At 35.1% G+C, this 26,808-nt stretch overlaps 1 protein-coding gene across 3 annotated transcripts in view; it reads left to right on the forward strand.

The window, feature by feature from the left end:
• KCNH8 (potassium voltage-gated channel subfamily H member 8) overlaps nt 1-26,808 on the forward strand; it is a 255,309-nt gene that overhangs the window by 219,861 nt on the left and 8,640 nt on the right. For 2 of the 3 annotated variants that reach the window (XM_026708251.2, XM_087918079.1), the window contains 2 exons: nt 13,140-13,178; nt 16,940-17,295. In XM_026708251.2, coding sequence (XP_026564036.1) covers nt 13,140-13,178; nt 16,940-17,295 — 395 coding nt within the window. The remainder of the gene's footprint in view (nt 1-13,139; nt 13,179-16,939; nt 17,296-26,808) is intronic. The other variant, XM_087918078.1, reaches the window with a different exon arrangement.

Consider the following 26,808-nt stretch of genomic DNA (forward strand, 5'->3'; position numbering starts at 1 on the left):
TAACTCCTATAAAAGTTTCAGGCAATGTCACTCAAACAACTTCAAAATATGAAACTATGTAGGCAGGGAGATGATGTGATGATTTCCTTCAGTTCCATCACCCCAGCCTACTCTCAATAATCCTAACAAAGAGAAAAAATAACAGCATCATCTTGAACTAAATCTCGATTTTAAAATTCAACTTATGTCAAGCAGTAATAAACCACTGTTATAAAAAAAAATAGGGAACCCATGTCCTCCTAATGTTGGTGGACCACAAATCCTAACTAGTATGGCCCATGCTGAGGAATGCTGGAAACTATAGTTTAGCAAGTTCTGGAAATTCATGTACTTCCAAGGCTTGTAGAACTCATGAGCTACTCCTTGGTAATTGAAAGATGGAGATATGCTTTACAGTCTACTCTTTGTAAACCAGAATAGCAAGTAATGTTTATCATTAGTCAGACTAATTTATATCTCTTTTCCAACCATATAGATTTTTCTTTCGCATTTGTTAATCAGAACAAATTTGTATAAACTAATTGGCTACATCTAAATCCAATTGCTTCATATATTTCAACCTGATAGTACCAGGCTGATTTAGAGAAACCAGCTAGGCTGCAACTGGGAATAGATTGAATAGGGTAGGACTACTCTCTAGAACCAGTTACTGGGATATCTATTGTTTATGGATGAAAGAAGGTGACCAAAACTGTGATTGAAGCTCCACCTAATTTTTATGTACATCACATGTGCAACACTATAAAAATAGCCAGAATTTTAATCTCACTGTCATGGTCATCATCTTGATTTTATGACATCCCTGCACTTACTTATGCAATTTGCATCACAAAGAGCATTTTGGAAAAAGTCAATATATGAACAATATGTGTATGTTTCTATGCTTCCCAGGATTTGTCTCATGGAGAGTTTGAATCATAGAATTATCTTAATTGGTCTTCATAATTTTCAGCTCATTTGAACAGATGGGTTCTTGTATTATGACAAATATGAAACTATCAGATGACCTGTCATATCTGCCAGTTATATTTTTAAAAAAGATTTGTGTATGACATAATTTTTAAAATAAATATTGAACATGTTAAGCTAATTCAGAAGAAGCAGATTCTAAAAAGAAGTTACAAGAGAAAAAAGAATATAAGCACAAAGTAAATAGATATAAGATGTACAAGTTATTATTAAATTAAGAATATATTCTCAGAATAATATTTGAGTTCTACATATTTAAATATCTTAAATCATTTTAGAATTACTGATCTATTAAATTGAGTTAGTGTACACATTATCATTGACAATAATCAGTGTAATATAAAATGAAAATGAAAAATTACAGTCGTACCTAATCAATACAAATCCTACTCTTGTTTAATAAATCATGCACAACTTAAATGTTAAAACATTAGGATAAGTAAAGTGAAACCCAATGGCTAGAATGAGAGTCCCAGATAGTTTCCATGTTGAATTAAATTTGTGGCAAATGTATTGTTCAAATATAATACAATATTCTTTGAAAGGACAGAAAACACTGAAACACAATTTCAATGTCTCTGAGAAATTCAAAAATATGTATATGATACATAGAAACAATAAAGTCCTAGTGACTAGCAGAATTTTCAGAAGCCGGGATACTAGCCATGTAGCATTTTTATTGTGCTACTTCCCTGCGGAATATTGACACAGTTGAAGACTAGAAACAGAAAATTATTATTATTTTTAAGAAATGAACATGGGAAAATACATAGCTGCAGTACTTTCTGCATAGAACATGTTATTACTGCAAGTCATTCCCATATTTGTGTTGGTACTACAAGGATTTATGTTTGTATCTATTAAATAGCATCCTTTATTGCTAATCTGTCATTTCTAGGTTATTGAGAATGTAACCACATGGGGCTTTAGAAACTTTGATTACATCTAGTTTGCATTTTTAAATGGATTGCTGGTAGAGTAGCACACTGAAATTACAGATACTTTTCCACTTTTTTCCTGAATGACTTACATTCCAGTTAGATCAAGTTCAGCACTGGAAATTTTGTTCTGAGAACAGTTGATGTACATGCATGTTCAAAATGTAATGTTGATATTGTAGTGTGTGAATATTTATGCAACTTCAAATTAGTTTTGATTCCTACAGACTGCCAGATTTCCCTGGCAAGATTTTAGGAAATAGCCTGCTGCTGTCCTGGTGGACTGAAAAAGAATGACTGGCCTAAGGTCATACAGCTTCTTTACACCCAAGGCAAAACTAGACTTCACTGTAAACAGATTGTTTTATATCCTGATGCCTTTAAACACCACACTAAACTGGCTTTAATGATAAATTCTATTTCAGCCCAAAGATGTTGCTTTGTGACATCCAGATCCCATTTTATTCACACTGATGGAGTCCATTGTGAATTGGTGTGAAGTTGCACAAATATTTACTTTATTCTCAGGCAGAAAAAATACAAAATCTATATATTACTAAAATTCTCGATTCTATAATAATCCTTAACTGGGTGAACTGTGCATCATAGTGTAACAACTTTTGAACCAAGGTACCTCAAATAAGCTAATTTACATAATGCATTCAAAATTCAGGCAATGAATGTTGAGAAGTTGTGGTTTTTTCAGAGCTGCCAGGCTGTTGCTGCTTTAGTTGTGCCAAGCTGTTGCTGCAGTCATGTGATTTTCATTTTCAATATTCCAAAACAGTTTCCTAGCCACTCTTGCAATCCCTGCTTCCTTCCCGACCAACTGCAGTCTCTTACTGTCCTTCTCGAAAGGGAAGGGAAAGAAAGGGAGTGGGAAAGAAGGAAGGGAAGGGAAGGACAGAAGGAAGTGAAAGAAGGGAAGAATAGGAAAGAAAGAACCAAAGCACCCTTCCCAGCCCACATAATTTATCTGTGTATTCCTCCAGCCTAAGCTGCCCTGTGCAGCTTCGGTATTTCTGAAACCTGCATAGTACCTCTTACATACTTTCAAAAAACAAAGGGACAAGATTGAATATATTATTCTTAATGAATGCTTTTGGGCTGTTCTGTCTACATTAAATCATTAAATATAAGGGGCCTTTCAACATTGCCCACTGAATTTTTCTGCCCATAACTAGAATTTTTTTGAATCCCCCCAGATAAAGGACATTGGAATAGGCAAACCATGTTAGTCTAGGAAGACAAAATAAGTCTGATAGTAGTACTTCTCAATTAACAACTACTATTATGTGTTTAATTAAATCTGTTACTCTGAAAGGGTGTTTGCAGGTTCTTTCAATTCCAGATGAAGGAGATCTAATGCAGCATTTTCTCAAGGACAGGTCTCCCATTAATGATACTAGTAGTGCTCCTGAAAAAACTCAGTGGAATAAGTTTCTTCATTATATTTCTTTAGGAGTAGGAAGCCAGAGGTGCTGATGATGATTGAAAAGATGACTGTACAATTAAAAAAGTACATTCACTGTACAAGAAAGCTATATTCCACCCATGAGAATTTCTCTGAAATGTTCTCCTTTGAAAGAAAAGGATTTCTAAAGCAAATTGCTTTTCATCAATCTGAACATGAACAGTTATGGGGGAAATACAGGAGAATTTATTTTTAACAGATGTTATGCTGTTTATTTATTTTTCATTACAAGCTTCCAACCTCTGGATGAAAAAAAATCTAAGATGGCAAAATAAATGATTAAATTATGTTTAAGCCTTTGGCAAAATTTCAAATAAGTTTGGAAAGCGTTCATTGTTCACTATCCCTGTGTATGAAATTTGCTAATTCTTCTTGGAAACCTACTGTTTTGCTGGCAGTAACCTTGAATTAATTAGTTAGAAGACACCAAGTGAAATTAATAAGGTACTCCAAGAAATATAATTACTACACTTTCTCCTATTGCTACATTGTAATTCCTATATTAACAAACACCAAGCACCATAGCATTCTGAATGACTCACAGATTTCAAATGTCACTCCACAAGTATTAATGAAGTCCCAAAGGATAAAAAACCTTGGAGGGAGGCATTACTCCTTTGCCTTCAGTTCAGTTGGATGCTAGCAATATATGTTATTCTGTGGTGGAATAGAGGGTTTACTTGGATAAGTGGAAATCCACATCTGTGGATTTGATGCTTATTCAGAATAATCCATTTCTCACGATATTTGAAAAATGAAACTGCATGTCACTAACCGCTTCCTCCTACACTAATAAAATAAGACATTTGAAGTAGAAAAAATGGTGTTAGTGTAGGGTTGAACTTTATTGCAATTTATTTCATTTTTTCCCCATTTTGAGGTTGAAAATAATTGTTGGAAAAGGAAGAACAGATAAATCATATGGAATGTTTCGGTTTAATTGATTCTAGACATTCTTTTGAGTTGCGTATTCTGTGTTGCTTGTGTTTTAATGTTGCATCTTGTCAGCCACCCAGATTGCTGCAATTTAATCAATAAATAAGCAAAATTCTCATGGGTAGAAAGGATTTTGGCCTTTACTTGAGTGATGAAATGACCAAGGGATTTAATGTGCACTCTGTCTTATCTTTTTTCCAGCAATCTGAGATTCCTCAACTTATCACCCCTCAGTTAACTCCTGAGGAAACACATCTAAAAGGAACTCCTCTCTGGAATGCTTTCCTGAAATGCTTTCAAACCAGAAAGGGGTGGTGGTGGTGATGGAGGCTACAAAGCATTGAAGACATTGTCAAGGCGGGAGGGGGGAGGGATAACCACCACAGCTAACATTGAAAGAAGTTCCGTTGTCCGTGTGTGTAACCAAAATTGGAGAAAAATATGAGCTATGTTTGTATGACCAGGAGTTGGCTAAAAATTATAGGAGATGTCACCTGACTGCATCTGAAAGTTATCAAATGGGAGAAAAATGATACACATGATGTAAAATTATACAGTGTGTGATCCCATAAAAGTAAGAAGTCTTGATAGGTAGAAGGGTGATTTTACCTATACTGTATTATATGCTACATAGCCATTGATGAAAAAAATACAGTAAATTGGTAAATAGCTGATATCAAATTTCTGTTCACTAACTGCATAAATGTATTTTCTTTGTGGCAGCACATGTTTAACATGCTTCCTTGGAAAAACTAAAAAAGCAACAGACAATCTTGTCTTTACCATGCTAAGGTTTAAAGAGGATAATTAATCATAGGCAATGGAAGATGCCATGGTTTATTTCTGGATATTGCAAGTTCTATCTGTGAATTTAAACTTATACTGTTACCTGTTTTAGCCATGGAGTATAAATGTACTTGGAGAACTGCAAAGAATTAGATTTTTTTAAAATTTTATAAAATTTAAAATTTATTTCATTGTCATCTTTATACAAATGACATAACTTTAAATATTTAAATCATACAACCATCTCTTTTGCATTAATATCTCCAGTTTTAATATACCCCTTGACCACTTTCTCTAAAACTGTTGATTATGAACATGCTATGGAGTGGGGAAATAGAGTACATTTTTACTTGCGATAATTCTACCTCCAACAGCAATAAAAAAGAGTTTATTAAATAATCAACAATTGACTGAGTTTCCTAAACAAGTAAACCACACTTTGCTTGCATTCACATATTACAGATGGATCACCACCATATAATAAATTGAAGTGGGAACAGGATTAAGGATTGGATAGTTTGCAAGTCAACATGTTATGAGAAGTTATCTATTATTTTATTTATTTATTTATTTTATTTTATTTGTCAATTGTTTACAATAAGTATAAGTGTATACATAGTTATGAATACATGAAATGGGTACATATAAGAAAAATAAAAGAAACAATAGGACAGGGATGGTAGGCACGTTGGTGCGCTTATGCACGCCCCCTACAGACCTCTTAGGAAAGGGGTGAGGTCAATAGTAGACAGTCTAAGGTTAAAGTTTTGGGGGTTTGGGGAAGAAACTACAGAGTCAGGTAGAGTATTCCAGATATTGACCACTCTGTTGCTGAAGTCGTATTTCCTGCAATCAAGCTTGGTGCGGTTAACCTTGAGTTTGTATCTGTTGTGTGCTCTTGTGTTGTTATGGTTGAAGCTGAAGTAGGTAGGACATTGCAATGTATGATTTTATATACCATGCTTGTCAGACTGAAGACGGCGTAATTCAAGGTTTTCTAGTTCTAGAATTTCAAGTCTGGTGGCATAAGGTATTCTACAACGAGTAGAGGAGTGGAGAACTCTTCTTGTGAAATATTTCTGGACTTTCTCAATTGTGCTAATATCAGATACGTAATGTGGGTTCCAGACTGATGAGCTGTATTCGAGTATTGGTCTAGGAAATGTTTTGTATGCTCTAGTTAGTAGTGTGATATTACCAGAGAAAAAGCTACGTAAGATTAGGTTAACAACTCTTAATGCCTTTTTGGCTGTGTAGTTGCAGTGGGCTCTAGCACTTAGATCATTAGAGGTGAGTATTCCAAGGTCCTTTACAGAGCTTGGATCATCAACAAGATCTTGACTATTCAGCTTGTATTTTATTTTCGGATTTTTTTTGCCAATATGTAAGACAGAGCATTTATTTGTTGAGATTTGAAGTTGCCATTTGTTTGACCATTCTGATACACAGTCAAGATCTTTTTGAAGGGTAGCAGTATTGTCTGTGGTATTGAACAGCTTTACATCATCAGCGAAAAGAACGCAGTTGCTCTTAATATGATCACAGAGGTCATTTATGTAGAGTATGAAGAGAGTTGGTCCTAGAACACTGCCTTGGGGGACACCACTATTGACAGGTACAGAATTTGATAGGACGCTCCCAATTTTGACCATTTGTTGTCTGTTTGACAGGAATGCTTCTATCCAGTTATGCAGTTGTCCAGAGATACCATAGGATTTTATTTTTAGTAGTAGTTTGTCATGTACCACTGAATCAAAGGCTTTACAGAAGTCTATGTAGATTGCATCTATTGTTTTGCCCTGATCAAGTTGTGTAGTCCATATGTTTTTGCAGTGTAAGAGTTGCAGATTACAGGATAGTTTTTTTCTGAAACCAAATTGTTTATTGGAGAGTAGGTTGTTTGTCTCTAAGTGGAGGATGATGGATTGGTTAATAATTGATTCCATGACTTTACAGGAGACGCAGCATAAGGAGATTGGTCTGTAATTTTCAACTAGGCTGGGGTCTCCCTTTTTGAAGATGGGGATGACTGTGGCTTGTGACCATAGGTTAGGCAAGGAGCTGGTCCTGAAAGATTTTTCAAAGATTATGCTTAGAGGTTTGGCTATGGCAGTGGATAGCTTTTTTAAGAAATAGGCACATATTCCATCCGGTCCAATAGATAGAGATGGTTTTAGATTGCGTAGTGCTTTTTCAACATTGTCTTCTGTAAAATCGATATGTATTAGATCATTGTAGTTATCTGTGGTTCAGCTAGGAAATACTGGGCATGATCCATTGCTGTTTACAAATACTGAGCCAAAAAATGTGTTAAAGATGTTGGCTTTAATGGTGTCCTCGTTGCAGTCTTTACCATTAGGTCCTATCAGGGGTGGGATGGACCTTTAATCTTTTAGTTTGTTGTTTACAAAATTGTAAAAAGCACTGGTGGAATTGGTGCTTAGAAGGTTTTCCTCTTGTTTAATGTGATAATTGGTGCATTCAGTCTTTATTTGGTGGCATAAATTTTTGTATCGGCTTTTGAAATTGGCAACGTGACCAGATTTGTTTTTCCACCAGAGTGATCTCTTTTTGGATTGAAGTTTCCTTATTGTTATGGGCAATCTGTTTTTTTGTTTTGTTTTGGGAGTTGTTGTTGGTACATATAGTTTGATGACTCTTTTGACTTCAAGTAAAAATATGTTGTAATGGTCTTCAACAGTATTGCATCCAGTGAATAGAGATTGCCAATCAAGGGATGAGAGATCGTTGTTTATAAGATCATAGTTGCCTTTTTTGAAATTATAATTGGGGATTACATCATTGTGGTGGTTTTTGTGTGGACGTATGTTGAGACAAAAGTCAATCATATTGTGGTCACTGCTGGAAAAGGGTTCTTTAGTTTGTATTCCGTAAATTAAATTCAAACTATTGCAGAAGATGAGATCGAGGAGTTGTTTAGTCTAGTGTTGTTGGTTACTAGTTGTTCCAGTCCCAGATTTGTAACAGCATTGTAAAAGGTTGCATGTATGGTTTCAGTTGTACATTCATTTAGGGTCCAGTCAATATGAGGCAGATTGAAATCACCAAGAAAGATAAAAGGGTATGGGCAGGATGCTGCCCATGTTAGTAGTGTATTTAGCTTGTTTACATGTTCGATGTCATAATCAGGTGCTCTGTAACATAGTAAGGATCGAATTGTGATATTTAAGGATAGTTCACAGATAATGGTCTCAGGAAGAGCAAGCTCCTGGGTAACTTGGATATTTTTTAGATGTAAGGACTTTTTATAGAAGATAGCAACACCACCTCCTCTACGAATTTCATGATCTGATCGGTAAACACGATAGTCTCTTACTGTGGTAATGGAGTCAGGGAGAGATGCATTGAGCCATGTTTCACAGACAAATATAATGTCGAATTTAGCTAATTATCTAATACATTGTTTGAATTAGACTATTATACATAACACTAATATAGCTAGCAATTGCTTTTGTCAACCAGATTTAGGGTTAACTTGTTTCATGAACTTAAATACGAAGTTGGACATTTTTAAACACACTTTGTTTACAACTGACTCTACACTTCTTAGCATACAATGACTTCCAGCATACAGAAATAGATTCACACAATGACTTCCAGATACCCAAGAATAGATTCACTCTTTTCGCTTTCAAAGATATCAAGCTAAAACAGCTACTACCTGGATTTTGTCCATAATTTTTGCCTCCCATCCTGTCAGTTGCAAAGAAACAGGACCATCTGTAAAGCTGTAGCATAGAAAATATATTCAAGCCTATACATAAGAATCTATAGTCAATTAAAATTAAACACTACAATTGGTGCCAGATAAGGATCAATGGAATTTAGGAGAGGCTGGAATTGTGGTAAATCAATGACTCTAAACTGATGATGTACTTAATTCTGCCAACCCAGCTCTGCCTTCTTGTCTCGTACACATTCCCTCTTGTGGGTCTGGGAATGGGGGCAGGAAGACAGGCAGACATACTATAAGGGAAATGACACTCTCCTTATTACTTTCACAATGACTCCAATCCTGATCAAGCAATCAGTCATTTGTTGTCTACTAAAAGGTAAACCAGAAATGACAATTTTCCAAATACGACAAGGTTGGTAGGGAGCTTAAAAGGTGATATACATGCAAGTGCCATCAGTTTCCTTGATATTTACTTCTGAGTCACTAAATAAATGATTTACTTTGATTTATGCCAGGTAGGCTCTGTCTTTGATGCAAAGTTGGCCTTTGGATTAGCACAGTATATGAATATTTCAAATTCTTGTGTTTAGAAAAATATATCTGTTCAGGAATCAAGCATTTATTATTCAATGTATCTGAGAATGTAAGAAATGTATTAAAATGTTTATCATAAGTAGTTAACATTGCCCAAATGAAAGGAAATGTATCTGAGAAAGACAGAGAGGCCACTTGGGCAATTTCTGTCCCACTTAACTTAGACATTTGAACTGATCAGATTTGTAGGATGCTTTGAACTAATACGTTAAAAAATGTTATTAAAAGGCACATACTAGATTAATATTGAAATTCTGCTGGTAATTGAAATAGTCACAAAATTTGGGTATATTTAGTTTTTCAACCAGTCTGAATTTTCTCTTTCATTCAGCTCATTTTCTAGGATTATTATTGAAGCATCTGATTATAAAGCTTAACTAGAGGGTGGTGGTATACATGCATGTGTGTGTGTTATTTGTATGTGTGAGAGGAAATCCACAAGCTTATAAAGCTGCTTATCTATGTTTTAAAAACATGGTACCTGAGAGGCTATAATGCACAGAAAAATGCACAGGCCACACCCATCCATCTCTGCAAAGGAGAAAAATGTGCAATATGTCATGTGATGGCAACATGATGCCATGAGTTTGATACCTGTGGTATAGAAAATAACCTTTAAAACAATATAAATGAAGTTTCTGTCATTTTTAATACTGAAGAGAGAGTTGGAGGACCATCATCTGAATAAATTCTAAACTGTCTCCATCTCACTGAGACTGTTTTGTCAAAGTGGTGATAGCTGTATTGTCTGCAACATTGAGCTCTAACTTGCATGAGGCTTGTTTATGTCTGTGCAGAATAAGCACAATATTGAGTCTGGCTTGTCCCATTTTGCCCAAAGAATGCTGATATTTCCAAAAAAGCAAGAGAATGATCTTTCTGATATACAGCTTTTACAATGGTTTGATTGATTTATTGATTAAGTGCAATCCAGCTGTTGCTCACTGTTAGCAACTACATTGATAGGTTTTCTCTATGTCCCTAAACTAATCTTTCAGGTTTTCAAATTAAGCACTTATTGCCACTATAACTGAATCCATCCAACTTGCTCCTGGCCATTCTCTTCTTCTCTTTAGGTCAGGGCGGTCAAACTCACGCCCCGCGGGCCGGATGGATCACACGCTGGCATGCCCTTGCCCAGTTTAGCGAAGGGGGGAAAAGTCCCAATACTTCACATGACACTGCAATGACGATGCGAGTTTGACACCCCTGTCTTAGGTCATTAGCAATTAGGTAGCAATTATATATAAAACTTCCTTTTCCACAACTATTGCATATGTTTCATCAGAAATACTGGCTGGATCAGAAACTGTGTTTTACTTTATCTAAGGATCAGCAAAATGATGACCTTGGGGGCCAACCTAGTCAAAATATCCCTGGTAAACATCTGCAGAATCCAAAATAATATTTAAAAGTAAATATATTTGAGAAACCAGGAACATCAGATAAAAAAACATGTTAGGAGAAGAGAGCTAATGAGACAAAAATATGGGGACATTGAAAAAGGCATTCTCAGTCTTGATAGTAGCACTGACTTATCCATGAGTTCATCCATTAACGAACAGTTATGTGAGGACATTGGGAGCACACCAATCTCCTTTTTTAGATAAACATCTGTGCAAAAACAAAAAATGCATAGGAAAAAAAATGTTCTAAAACTAAAAAGGCAGGGTACAACAATTTGTCCAATTCTTTAATTGTCCAATTATGCTTTCATAATCTTTCACTTCACTATAAAATATAACCATCAATTGAAATACAAAAGAAACTGCATTCTGTTTCTACTTAAATTTACACAGGTTTTTTTTCTTCACTAATACTAGGGGAGCAGCTGGAGTGAGGCATCAGCTTTGTGTTATCTTGCCCATTGGAGAGCATAACAAAGCAACAGAATAGAACAGAAGCTATAGAACAGACAGAACAAGCTGATGAAATAAAAAATTAAAATTCAGAAGGTGCTCAATAGGGAAATTATCTTGAGAATATTATATTCAATTATTGACTTTAGTCACATTAACAATTCTATCTCACCTAAAAGGTCCTTCAGATTGTATATCTCTCAATAGAATGCAACTACAGGATTTACATATTTCATTTTAAAAAATCACTCTTTCCTACTTGAAGAAAAATTGGAGAGATGAGCATGTATGAGTCATTAAGCTTTTAAGTGATACACTAATCCCTTGTCATACGCTCCTGTAATTCCATTACCACATTGGGGGAATATCCTCAAGTACAAAGCGAATGGCATTTGATCTACATACTATTAACAAGGTTCATAAACAAAAATGGTTGCAATTTTTTGAAAAAAATATTAAGCATATTAGCATGCCAGTTTAAGTGTAAAACTAATTGTAAGGCTGATTTTGGTTTGTGCATATTTGCAAATGGCATAGAAACATACAGAACACACAGCAAGAATTCAGTATATATTTTAGGTGGTGCCTCACAAATCCTTCTTCTTTAACATTTTATTTAAAATGTGACATGATTGCCTATTAAGTTCTACAATGCTTTTAATACAATTAAAAAAATTAAAAACAGAGCAATACCCAAAGTAATACAAGTCAAAGAATTAATGGACAAAGTTAAGACATCTGCTTTTCAATAACTGAATCAATAACAATACAGTAGCAGTCAAAACTATAAATTATCTAATACAAAGCAGAAATCTGGAAGAAAGTCAGGGAAAGTCAATGATTCTTGGAAATTTTCTTGAAGACTTTGCATTTTCAGTTTCAAGTACATTTTAGAGATGCAAAAAGAGGTTCTTTTTCAAACTCAGAGAGTGAATTGTTCCTCAGAAGCTACTTAATGCATTTAAAATATAAAACAATTTGAAAGTCAGCTAATGCAAGACTTACAACATACTGTAAGTGTTCATATCAATACACAGGTGCTACATTCTGTGCCAATTAGATTTTTCAAACCATAAAGACATCACTGCAAGAATACAGAAGAAATGTAACTAATGGAAGTATATGAATGAATAAGTAGATTAGTGATCTTATCTTTTTTCTAAACATGTTTTCTGTGTTTCTTACCATTTCTTACCACAAGATTGGCTTTGCTTGATATCCATCAGATCCATCTTTTAAAAGTGTGTAAGTCCATCAACATGAACAAAAGTATGTCCTCAACTACACAGTTCACCTGATCAGCGCTGAAGAAATAAGATTAATTCATAGGATTAGACTCAAGACATTTATTTTGCTGCTGAAATAAATACCATGATGATATGTGTCTTCAGTCCATGAAAAGGCATAGATACGAAAAGAATTTGATTGTAGTTTGATAATTGCAGTTGTATTTCATTATACTTCTGTACTAGAGAATTGTTTAGTGGACACAGGGCAGGCACACACAACACTCATATATTTAGTGAATATAGAGATGTTCCGCTAAACATAGAACTTCCCTTAAGAGATATCAGATAAAGTTCTATCACATTTCTTCACTATTTCACTTCACTAAGAAATTACTTCAAGATGAATGTAAGATCTCTCTATTCAACATAAATACAACCCTCTTAACAAAAAAGGAGCTTTGGTATAAATTGGAAGTCCATTACTTTTTAGTTTTTCACTTTCTATAAACATATTTTGTTAATTAATGTCAGAAAGAAACTTGAAAGGCATCTGATGTGAGATTTCCCTTTTACATTATGCTCTAAAATTCATTCTGAAAACCACTCGTGTGTACAAATTCTGGTATTCGCCATTTCCTCTATCTGTTGTTCTTTCAGGTAATCACCAGATTATCAAACAAGTCTTCCATCTGTCAGGTATGGATGTCCATTTTCAATATGAGATTACCTATATAATTAACCCCAAACCCTTTTGAACAAAACAATAGATACTATTTTCAGAATCTACCAGGGACTGATTTTTTTTTTAAGGCCATTTAAAGGGCCTTTAATTGATGTAATTAAGTTGGCATGGATAAGCTTGTGTATTTGCATGTCCCATTGCTACCCTTCCCATTTGAAATTTAAACCCTGCATGTTTGCCTATTAATATATGTGGACATATTTTGATGTACAAAACCCTTTTAATTGAAAGTCTGTCTCATTCCATGGTGCTATGTGGTTATTTGCCTATTGGTTCTAATGTTTATCCTCTGCATTTTCTATATGACTGTCAAATCTGAAGTATTAGGTTTTCCAGGCTTCCTAAGCAAGGTATTCCTAATGTCATATTAAATAAAATATCAAGTTCAGCATTTTGAATGCATCGAGGAAAAAAATAACTAATTAAAATTTACAATGCATGACAAACATTTTCAGTGGTATTATGTACATAGCTGAAAATAAACCAAATGTCTTTTACTCACGGGACTGATTGCATCCAAGTGGCCTAGACTGAAGACATTTTTTTAAACGATCTGGCTAATACTTACAAAATAAATCAAAATAAGTAAATATTTCCTTCCATGCAGGAGTTTTTGTGTTATTTTCCAGATAAGACCTTGAAAACATTTTATATTTTTTTGTATATAGGCTGTATTTCAAACTGTATTTATATAGATTCAACCAAAAAGAAGTGTAATCTGGAATGATGCTTTTCATCCATTGATAAATCTCATATTTCAGTACATATAACAAACAAAAATGAGTATCTTGACCTAAATCCTAAATAAAGCATAAGGATTAAATAGCGAGGGTTATCAGATCTGGGCTGCAAAATTCCAGACAAATCACCAGATGATAGCAAATGACTAGAATTTCCTATTTTTTCTATTGTCTTTTAATGGTTGCTGGTCTTACTATATTATAACCACCCAATGATTTAAAAAGAAAGACATATAAGTATCAAAAGGTTCCTATTATTGGATCAAATGATCAGTCCTCCTAACCCAAAATTATCAGCAATGATTGGCACAATTTTCCATGATTTTAGTTAGGACTTTTTTCCAGCCTTAGTTGGAGATACCAGTTATTTAAACTGGGGCTTTCTTTTTACACAGCATAAGCTTTGTGATGCTGTGCATGCTTCTAAAATGATTCAGAAGTTGCTTTGGATCCTAAACATGCAAAAACTCTCTGCTGGTCATTAAACCAGCCTGACTTTTTGAAGTTTCCATGTAACTCAGTGGAAAGAGGGGAAGAGAGAGATGATAATGTTTTAAGGAACCTAGTCATCAAAGCTAATACAGCTATTAAAACATCAGGACCATGATTTCTGCCTAAGGCAGGAAGCCGAAATGAATGTATCTATTTTAATTAATTGCAGAAACGTCCCCCACTCACACCTGCATGAAGTCCAAAGCATTTAATCTACCAGAACCCATAGTGCATCACAGTCAACAAAACCGAGTATTGTATGGTGCAGGCTCCACCTTTTTGTATGTGCAGCAACATGGCACACTCCACCCACCATACTGCCAATTTTGACACTTCTATAGATGCCATCTACCTAACCTGAATCATTTTCAAAGCATACACTGTCTCTATGTTCTGTTCTGCACATGCTTTCTCTCCTTCTTCCTGATTACTATTATACCCATCCTTAGATTTAATCTGGATACCAAGCACCAAGTGATTTTTACATTAGCATGCTAATGTTCTTGAATATGTTAGCAATTTAAGATGAATCTTTATTCTTTATTTTCTTTATTTTTAGTCTTTATTTTTTTCTAGCTAAATAACTTTTGATCTAAGTAACCTGATCTCTATCCACTTATCCACTGACATGTTATTATGGAAATTAGAATTGTAATTGAATTAGAGTGTGTGTGCAGAGATGGACATATATAGATATAGATTAAACATAATGCAGTCCATGGGCTAATTTTAAACTAGATTTTAAACTTTTAGCAAAAATCCAGTTTTAAAAAGTTTATTTATCCTGTTTTATTATTTTTATAAATATACTCAAGAGTGTAGTTATATTCTTCCATAATAGAAATCCTGTGAACTGAGTAAATCTGAGACAGAGTGTTTGACCCCAAATTCTCCAGTTGTTTTCAGGCCTAAGGTGGTGGTAGAATTTACAGTCTCCCAGCTTCTAGACCTGGTGTCTTAACCACTAGAATAAACTGGCTCTCTTAATGTCTCTTTTAGATCTTAAGAAAACTGAAGTTGAAAGCCAAATCTTTCTTTAAGGGTAATTGCAATAATCTTTGAACCTAATGCATTTTGTAAGTTTACTTGTTAGTACAAAGAAAGAGAGAAATCTTTGTTATTTCCATAAAAACATCCTCATACAAATATGCTATGTAAGGATTGAACAGGCCATCACAAACTATTGTTATAGTATTTGGTTAACTATTACTTACTTAATGAGTGGATAATATGTTATGAATTGTATAAAAAATGGGTATACAAAATGACAAGAGGTCATTGAAAGAACTAGAGTTATATGTAATTTTAAACCAAATTCCATTTGTAGCATTATTACTCTTAACATACAAATGTTACCACTTTGATTTCTGCATTTCACAATATCTCTGTTTTGAATCATTCTTCATGAATACTCACAAACTGTAATGAGACTTTTTGCTATTCAGCACTACTATAATATTTTAGTAAGCTACCAACCTTTCTGCAGGGAATCTAAATATAGCCTGAAATACAACCAATTGTACTTTTTCTCAAAGAAGCCACTTACCTGCTATTAGTATTATGGAAGGTTCAGGTTAATGCTCCCTTTGTTCAGGATATGAAGACCTGGAACACGGAACATGATTTAAGGGGCTGTTCCAATTATACAGCAGTTTCTCCCAGTGCACTCAGCTATATTAATTCTCTTTTTCTTTAACAATTATATAATGCTACCTCATTCTACTTCAAATGAAATGCAAGACTAATTAAAATGTTGATTATGTTCATGATGATCTTTTTTATGGCTTGGAGTTGTTTTAGAACACGTTTTCTTCTTCTTTTTATTAAACATTTCTTTGAGCAGATATAAAAATTGTTCTGGTTGCATGTGCCAGGATTTGTTATCACTGGCCATCTGAAGAGACCCATTCTCCAGGCTGATCCCACTGCCAATATTCCCCTGGTCTGCTATTTATTTTCTCCCATCTTGCTACTGCCACTTGTCTACCTGTCTCCCCAAAACAACTGAATAGTGATAGAAGGAGCAGCTTGTCTTCTTCTTCTGCTCTCTTTTTGTGTTATTATGAATTGAGCTTAAAGAAAAAGAATAATAACACAGGAATAGATAAATAACCAACAGCCACAAAAGTTAATTTGCCCACACATTTAAATTGGAGTCAATGATGCTGTAAATATGGGATACAAATCTTTAAACATTATTATTGAGGATATAAATCTATCAGAAGGCACTTGTTTAGTGTGAGCTAAAATTATAAAACATTTCCAATTAAATGCATTGATTACATTCTTTTCAGACATATGTTTCATATGTACTTCATTCTTTTAAAAACTTTTCAAGAAGCTGATAAATGCATAGAAATGAACCATGGCTGGGAGTTTGGTTAGATTCAAGTGATTATAGCTCAACAACTGATATATTCACATAACAGCTAGTTTCCTTTATTTTGAAAAAAAAAATTAATATAAATGATTCGTTATTTTAGTCAGACTCCAAAGGAAATGGCAGCATAAATAAAAGACTTCCATCCATTGTGGAGGATGAGGAAGAAGAGGAAGTCATGGCAGAAGAGGAAGCAGCAACTCTTTCCCCAGTTCACACAAGAAGCACAGCCTCTCAACAAAAGAAATCGGGAAGCAATAAAAGTTATCTGGGGATAAACTTGAAACAGTTGGCCTCAGGTACTGTTCCCTTCCACTCACCCATCCGAGTTTGCAGTGCAACCTCATCTAGAACCAAGCATGAAACTGAACTCCATTACTATTCCAAACGGAAAGAGAAAAACTTGGAGCTGCATCTTTCATCACTAAACAGCATCCTCCCTCCTGACCTCAGCCCTCGGTAAGCATCAGGAAAGCCTTGCTGAAATAACACATTCATGAACCATTGTTTTTGCATTTCACTAAGACATTTTTCTATTTCTTGGTGTTGTTTCCATTTACATTGCTGTTTCCACAGGTCTAAAAGAAGTGTTTTATTGGTATTTTATTTTGGCTGCAAAACTGTCATGGGGATTATCATTATGTTCATTAAATGGGGCTGGAATACATAGAAGATTGGGCCCAAAATTTATTATCTGACTGCACTCACAAATTTGCCAATGACATATTTCATTAATAATAAGAATAACTGAAGTTCATTATTCAATTTTGTTGGGTTGTTAGAATACCATAAGCTTTGGCAGCACTATGTCTTCAGCCATCACTTATTGAACCTTGCTTTTAAATACCGTGGGTTTTTTTTATGTGTGTGTGTGCATGCATGTGTGTGTGTGCGTGTGTGTGTGGAAAGAAAGAGAGAGAGAAACAGGGAGATACGCCTTTAAAGAATGGATATTTTGATAGCTATGAGAAAATCTAGCAACTAAAATCCATATACAAATCAATAGAATATTGATTTACCTCATTTTATTTTCAGTATTTCTTTTAAAAAATCTATTGCAATCTGAAATGCAGCATCCCACAGATGTTTCTGAATGATTCTCATACAGAAAAAAAAAATCCCATGATGTATAAAAATTATATGACAGGTTTTTAATAAATTGCTATAATCAGGGCACAAACAGGATTAGTGGACGAGTATATTCACAAGGCTGATTTTATCATCCATAATAGCCTGTTACCTAGTTGCTGTTTAAATTTGCTCCTTGTGAAAGAGAAACAAACCAATAAGGCAATGCTAATTGTAGTTTCCCTTTCTATCTGAATCAGAAAACCATGGCTAGGCATTTGAAGTAAGTTGGAATGTAAAGCTAAACAAACTAAAAACAAATATATATTGTTAACTCTGCTTCTTGATTAATTTTCCCATACATAACAGCGCAAAGCAATTGCATATGGCTGTCTCAAACTAATTAATATCACAGCTTTAGCCAATTCTTGATCATTTTCATGCAGCCCCATATGACCTCATTTGAAGATGCAGTTATGAGTCTTGCTGAGCATACTTTGGTGGACTCACTCCAACCTTTAATTCAGGATCTAACCACATGTAACATTTGCACTGCTCTCTGATTGGCTTCATGTCTAAAAGGTGGCATGTTATTATCACTAACAGCGCAACTGATTAATTTCTGGCACAGCAAGAGCATAAGCAGAAATGTTGTATGTAAAATATAAGTGCCTGGAAATAAGTGGTTTCCCATTAGTAATTCTTGCTTCATATCACCTCTTGTTGGGTTAAATTGTACAGAGAAGAATCCATTGCCCCTTTTGCCTAGTCTTTTAAAGTGAGTCAAGGATGGCCTTGCAATCCTTCTCACATCAGTTAGTCATTTTAAAAAGCTATCAAACTAAAAGCAGCACAGAGTTAAAAACCTGGTTGGCTTGTTATATTTTTGGTCTAAGGTCAGATGATTGGAGCATCTGTCAGGTCACAATGGTGCAGAAACTCTGTCTTTAAGCACAATTGCAGGATGCTGTGAATACACTTGAAAGTCTGATTCATAAGCAAGAAAATCATGATACATGCAAGTGTCGAGTTCAAAAACATGATGTGATAACCTGAGCGGGTGGCTGTGATGTGACGTTCCGGGTTTTGGTTTGGCTCCGAGTTTGAGGCCTGGATATGTTCATGGCATGTGTCTGTTTGCTCAGGATATCATATCACAGAACTCAGGAGGTTACACCACAAAACCTCAGGATGTTGCAACACAGCCAACGACCCAGGAGATTACAGCACAAGGCCCAGGATGTCACAACAATAGAACTCAGAAGGTCATCACACAGCCCATTACCCAGGTCGTTGCAACACAGGAGGCTGATAGACACACAGCCAATACCTCAGCCACACATGTTCTTAAGAAAAAGCCAGCCAATTTGCAAACATCGACTCCATCAACCAATCAAGAAATAACAATACAGCCAACCTCCCTACCAGTATATATTGGGAGACGGCAGCTCCAATCACGTTATCCTCGCACAAGTACGAAGCCAAAAGCACCAGCCTGAAGATGGTGAGTGGGACCTCATCGAAACGTTGCCAAGATGCTCTCAATCTTACATGGGAAAAGACCCAAACACGTCAAGACCTGCATACCTGTACCATGAAAATCTATGAAAACATATATCTATATCTGTGTGTGTGTGTGTGTGTGTGTGTGTGTATGTATGTGTGTGTGTGTGTATGGTATTCAGCTTTCTTTGGGTATTTTCCCAAGTTGTTATAGTTGTGCTTTTAAAGTTGTAGCAACGTTTTGGCAGAATCTCATCTGCCATCATCAGGCTTCTGTTGCTACAACTTTAAAAGCACAACTAGAACGACGTGGGAAAATACCCGAACAAAGCTGAATACCATACATATAAATACAAAACAGACAGAAAAATAGCAGCCATCCTAAGAAACCCCAAAGATAAAACTGACCTGGAAAACCAAGGCATATATGAAGTCCCCTGTGCATCATACCCTGCCACATACATTGGACAGACCAATAGAAGAATAAGTACCCACCTGGATGAACACAAAAATGCAGTAAAAAAGCTGGAACACACTTCCTCACTAGTCCAACACTTGAAAGCAACAGGTCATAACATCGACTTCAATGGCACCAAAAACGCTAGCCACTATAGAAAACCCCAGCCACAGAATTATCAGAGAACCCATAGAGATTGAAAAAAGACCTGAAAGCATGAATAGAAGAGATGATTCCACCAGACTGTCATTTATTTGGAAGCCTGCACTCACAAACAAAAAAATCTCCACATCACAAGCCAGGCAAACACCTGGGCACAAACAGATCCCCCCGATACCTCCAGCTCAAACACACCCCAAACAGGCACCCAGATGAAATCTAGCTTCCTACTAAATGATAGCTGTCCATTTGCTTGGAGCCAAGCCGTACTAAAAGCCTCCAATACAGGAACACAATGTTGCCAGCCAATCAAGACAAAAAAAGCCACAAAACAGACAGAAGATATTAGAAACACCGATCAAGCAGAACACAGCAAACTCCAAGACCAATAAACACAGACCAAGACTCCCAACCAATCAGGATGAAGAAAAAAACATTTTGGCACAGTAGTAGTCTAGCCCCAAATTTAAAACTGAAACGGCTGTGAAAGTCTGACTCACAGACGAACACAATACAGATGCCTGATGATGGCAGATGAGATTCTGCTGAAATGTTGCTACAACTTTAAAAGCACAACTATAATGATGTGGGAAAATACCCGAAAAAAGCTGAATAATATATGTATGTGTGTGTGTATGTATGTATATGTATATGTATATGTATATGTGTATGTATGTATGTATGTGTGTGTATGTGTGTGTGTGTATGTATGTATATATATATATATATATATATATATATATATATATATATATATATATATATATATATTCAGATTCCGCATGGTATTCTCTTTTCTCAATTATATTCTAAATCATCTATTTATTTCCAAGGTATTAATCTGTTCACTTAAATTTTGGGAGCTGATAATAGTCTTTCCATCGCAATTCTCATAATTCATTTTAACTTTATTCATCACTTTATTAAATATCAATTAATATTCTTATAGTAAATTCCCATTGCCATATCTATTTCAATCAAATCTATATCTAGTTTAATAGTAATCCTGAAAAAAATCAATCTTTTCTATTTTTAAATCTATGTGTGTCTTTTATGTTTAGTTTCAACAGTCAATGTCTATAAGTCTTTGTTTCCAAGTTTCCTTCTGTTAATTTCTTTTCCAACTTTTTTTCAAAGTCACCAAACAATCCCGGGGTAATTTCTTCATGTATCTCTTTTCTGTAATGTTCTAATATTTCATTTTGGGTTTTTTTAATTTTATTATAGTAGAATTTCTCTTATTTCATTTCACATTCCAATTTTAAATAAACCAAGCACTTTTCAAAGAGACACTGAAATTTTTCCTTTACCACTAGATGGCGTTTCTAATTCTGTTTTCACATTTCACCCTTTATTTTTCACTTTTTCCCTTTTATAAGTTTTTATTAATTTTGCTAATTCCAATTATTATCTGTTATTTCTTTTTAACACATTCAATTCCAGCATTTGATTAATGCCTATTGGTGCCAAAATCCAAATAATTATCCAGTTCAATTTCCAAGTCTTTTTTTTTTTTAGAAAATTTTTATTGGGTTTTCACAAAACATAATAGAAATAAATCATCTTTTTTTAAAAAACAAATTTTATTAATTTTTGAAATCAATACACAAACAAACAAAACATAGAATGTAACAACATAAGAGATCTTTTTCTGGAAAAACAAATAAGGCATCTTATTTAAAAACAAAATAATTCCAAATCATCATATTTCCATACAAACACAATTTAATATGTGTTCAACTTCATATCTTTTCCCAACTTCTCTTTATTTCTCCCTTTCCTTATATTCAATTATATTTCTTTTACCTTGAATTATATATATTCATTGTATCCATCTGCCTTATTTACAATTTCATTATTCTCTTCCAACGTTCTTCTAGGGTTTTAATTCAAACATAGACAGACATAACACAAAACATAAATACATAAAACTTCTTTTTGGAAAGCGGCTTACCCCGGGTTACATCTTTTTGTAGAGACATAAATCAAATTCATGCTCACAAATATACCATTTCATATCTTATTTAACATTCTATATTTTCTATGTTTTCTCTCTTCTATTCACTCTCTTAATTCTACTTTATTTATTTCACCTCAGTTTAAATAATTTTACTTGCATCTTTTGTCTGTTCACTTTCAACGATCTATTTTTTCTTTCTTTCTTTCTCTATCTTTTCTTTCTAATACAATATTTTTCCTGTGATCACTGGTGGAAGTATGACAACTTTTTATCTTTCCCCTAAATTAAACACTTAGAATAATACATACTTTCCATGCTGATTCTGCTTAATACATTCTAAATACTACATTTTGAAATAATCAAACAAAAAAAGGAGTATTGAAGTTTATAATATAGTAAAAACGATATTTCTTAGGAAATTCAACTCTATTGTTAAATCTTAAACATTTTTATAAATTCCCTTTATTGCATTATTAACTCATGTAATACTTCAATTTTCTAACTCAGTTTCAAATACTAATATCTACAATATAGTCTTATGTACTTTCGCAGAATCATTTTTTGTTATATTTTACCCTTTATCTCTGAAAAAACCTTTTTTTAACATCTTGTTTCAAACCTTTATGACTTCTCTTTGCTTTTTCCCTTCCTTTCTTATCATTCCTAGCCTTTTTGCTCCCCCCATCTCTCAAACTCCACTCTCTTAATCCTCCCTCTTTGTTGTATTTCTCTTTTCTGTTGCTTTCTGACATTATTTCGATTTTTCTTATTTTTCCCTTTCTTGGTTGCTTTTTTAAGTTCTGAATTCTTCATTCTCTTTCCCCCGCCCCTTCTGTTTTCCTCTTCCACTAAGATTATTTGTCCATTAAAGATGGCTTCTTCCCAACCTTCTTCTTCATCCTGTTGTTGTATTTCTTGATTAGTAGAAATCGCCTTTTCTAAAAAGTGGAAAATAGATCCAGAAGAACCCTTGCCTTCTTGTTATTCTTCTTTCAGCTTTTGAAATTCCATTTGTAGTTCTTCAACTGATAATGCCATTTTTTAAAAAAGACAACCCAAATGTTTTTGATCTTTCAAGAAATAGTTCCCAAGAATCCCAAAGTCACAAAGCAAATCCAAATCAGAACAAATTTATTTATGCTAAATTTCATTTAGCACTTTCTTCTTTTTATATTTTCTCTTCCTGGGGTAGAATTCAATTACACAGATCCAAAATAATTTTCTAGAAGTTTTATCACCATTTATTTCTAGTCTTATAAAGTCCAAGCAGTCTCCTTCAATACAATCTTAAAGTAAGTTCTTTACCTCTTCCCTCCCACTTATAGCAAAAAAAAAAAAGATTAAGAAATTTTTTAGTTTTTAATTCCAATATTCAAAGATCTTTTACCTCCTTGGCTTTAAGTTTCAGGTTTGTTGTGCCCAAGCAGGTTTTCCAGATTCCCTCTGCTATTTCCATGGGGAGGGAGAGTGAGAGAAAATAACTTTCCCTTTTACTTTTCTTCCGCCACTTTTACAGCCTTCTTTGGGAAACAATGTATCCTTCAAGTGGTTTAATTTCCAGGGTATTTAAGAGTTCCTTGTTGTCCCGGTTCAGCCAAAAAAACCTTTCACTTTCTCCAGCTTCTTCCTGCACAAACCTTACCCGGCTGCAGGCTTCTTTGTGGCAGCCATTGCTGACTGCTGCTTCACCGCCTTGGGAAAAAGGAGTTTTGCTGGCTGGGGAGGGGGTTTGTGATACCCCCAAGCCTCTGTCTGGATCTCCTCTCTCTTTGGTTGCCTCTATGGGGCAACCATATCCTCCAGAACCAAGTGGATTGGAGGAACTTCGGCGGCAAGCACAGCAGGAACTGCGCACGATCGTGGATTCCTGCTGCCGCCAAAGCCTTGCAACACCAGAAGCCCCTCAATTTTTATAGTCAAATGTTTTCCTCTAAATTTTCCAAATTATTTCTTTTCAAAGTTCAATTTCATAAATTTCCAATTTCCTTCTTCCTCTCTCTGTTTGCTGATTCTACAATCTTTAATAAAAATTATTTCTTTTAATTCTGGGATTCTTTTAATGTCCAAGTATTTCACCTGGCCCACACACCACACCAACACAGTCTTAGTTACCTGGACTGCCTCCCATCTTCATGGTGGCCATTTTAGCCCACCTCTGCAGCTTGTCTTCATAGGGGGTTTTCCTTGCTGGGGAGGGGAGATGCAGCTCCCCTCAACCCAACAAGTGGCCCCATTTCTTCACCAACCCTACAAGGTGGTTCTGGTCCTGATTGGGATCCTCCAATGAGAGAGCACAGAGTGAAACCGCTCATGATCGCGAATTCTGGCCCAATGAGATGGGAGAACAACCGTAAGTTTCCAATAAAAATTCTCTTCTATTCTTAACTTTATTTATTTATTCTTATTAACTACACCTTGAACAAAAGTTAAAATATTTATTAATTTTTTTAACAATCCACATAGTTCTTGTTTAAAATTGGGAGTGAGGGAGGAAAGAAGGAAGGAAGGTAGCAGTGCTGAAGTTCAAATGGCAATGAATTTCAGTGTTCTATTATACTCACTCTATGCATGTAGAGCTGTATGCATATAGTTATTAGTGAAAGGGTCTTTTGTGAGTAGATATATAGTCATAAATACATATATAGGCTGTGTTGAGATGGATCTGCCTATGCCCTGCTCATTTTCACACATAGGTAGTCTTCACTTAACAATTGGTAACTTCAAGACTGTTTGAACTTACACCAGTCCTGCCCAGAACCCAGTTCCAAAATTACAATGGCTGCCCATCCCCATTGACAGCCATGTGATCAAATTTTGGCCCTTCATGCATTTACAGGATTTACAAGATACTGTAAATCACATTACTGTGGTTTTTGGCATTTTTCTGGTTTCCGGTACTTAATTCCAGTTTCTCATTGCAACTGTCACAAGAAAGTTTGTAAAATCAGGCAGTCACATCACCCATTAACAATCACTACAACTTACAGAGAGGGGTGAGATTCAGTTTTTTTAACAACCAGTTCTGTGCGTGTGGCTTAGTTGGTGGGTGTGGCTTGGTGGTCATGTGACTGGGTGGGCATGGCTAACTTGACATCATTCATGTCAAGGGATGCTTCTCCTCACCTGGCCTCTCATGATAGTGGGGATATTGCAACAATCATAGGTGTGAAAAATGGTCATAAGTCACCTGTACAAAAATACAAAAAGCTTATTTGCTTGCAAAAAGCTGCCCTAAATATCAATCATTAGATTAAAAATACCTGCAAGCCAGAGTTACAAATCAGGCAGGGTACCATAGCATCTTGAGGAATGAAAATAGTTAAAATGCAGTGATAACTATCAAGCAGCCAACTCTTGCTCATAAAGTGAACCCCTTTAGCAGAGAGGTCATTTAAGCCCTCCAGAAAAAGCACATCCAGGAAAAGCAATCCTTAGATCCATTTGCACCATTTAAAGATATCAGTTGGTCTCGCTCACCTCATAAGATACCCTAAGGAAATCATCCAGATTTAAGGAAAGGTCACATACCACCCAGAAAGGCAGTAAAAAATTCAGTGCCAAGCTTGCATCTTGCCTCTTGGAAATATAACCCAAAAGGACAGGGCCAGATAGTACTAAAGCAGTGAGGAAGATCCCCTCCCCAAATAGAAAAAGAAACCATGAGGCAGGAAAAAATTCAAACACAATACAAATAATTAAATCACAACAATAGCTGTTGCTTGTTGAAGATGAATAGGGAAAATTATCCCATCAATAAACACAGGATTAAACATCACCAAGCACATAATTAACCTTCACAAAAACCAGTTTTAGACCAAAACTTAGAAAGGGTATGTAAACTCACATTTAAATGTAAATCTTTCTAGCTAGCCAAGAAGCCTTGATGAGTGTCACTCATCTTGGTTCCCTGTCACTAAAAGCTCTGCTTCATTATTCAATTATTTCTTCAAAGTGCTGATTGCCCAAAGTATTCCCTCCCAACCGCAGTGTTAAAATTCCTTCCCCTTTAAGAAAGGCAAGCCTCAAGAAGCTCTGGAGACAGTAAGTCTAGGCTGTCTGCCAAGAATGTAATAAGGGTGGAAAAAAACAAAAGGAGATTGCTTCTAACTATTGGTTCTCCGAACTGCTTAGAAAGTTTACAAGGGACTGGATAGAACCAGTAGAATCCCACCCCTGCTTACAGCTGTAATTTGAGGTTCAATTACAGTAGTCTAGGATTACCTGTACAAGTTTAATATATTCAGTTTAAATATTTGCAAGGTAGAGATGGTTCTAAAATTCAGTTGAACATTCATTTGCAAACTTCCATTGTAGCTTTAAATATTTTGAGAAATTAGAATGTCAGTGAATTACTGTATCAATCAATAAATGTCTGTCATACAGTTTAATATTCATTTGTTTGCTATTTTGCATTTATCATATTAGATGGCAAATACCTATTGTTTTCCTGTATAAAGCAAGTATACTGGTACAGCTTCAGCATTTTTGTAGCATTCATAGCACAGCTATCAATTTTCCAGCTGAAGTTCTCATAGCAGTAACACAGCTGCTTCTATGCTTAGGGCAATTAGTTCCTCTAAGAAAACTTTTTGCCCCACATTTTAACTGTTCATGTACCAAAGTCTGAACAATCGTAAGACAGGAATGCAAATATTGAAGCCACTGTAACATACATAGAGCCATCTTCAAGCTCTTCTATTCACTGACAAATAAACAAACCCACCAACCATGAGAAGGGCAAAAAAAAAAACCCATAGCATGTACTATGGGGCCAAGGTGCCATTCTTTTTGTGAGAGAGAATAAGCCTATGTATCTTTTGAAGAT

The sequence above is a fragment of the Pseudonaja textilis genome, chromosome Z (assembly GCF_049901715.1).
Source record: "Pseudonaja textilis isolate UNSWEBS1 chromosome Z, rPseTex1.2, whole genome shotgun sequence".
Lineage (NCBI taxonomy): Eukaryota > Metazoa > Chordata > Lepidosauria > Squamata > Elapidae > Pseudonaja > Pseudonaja textilis.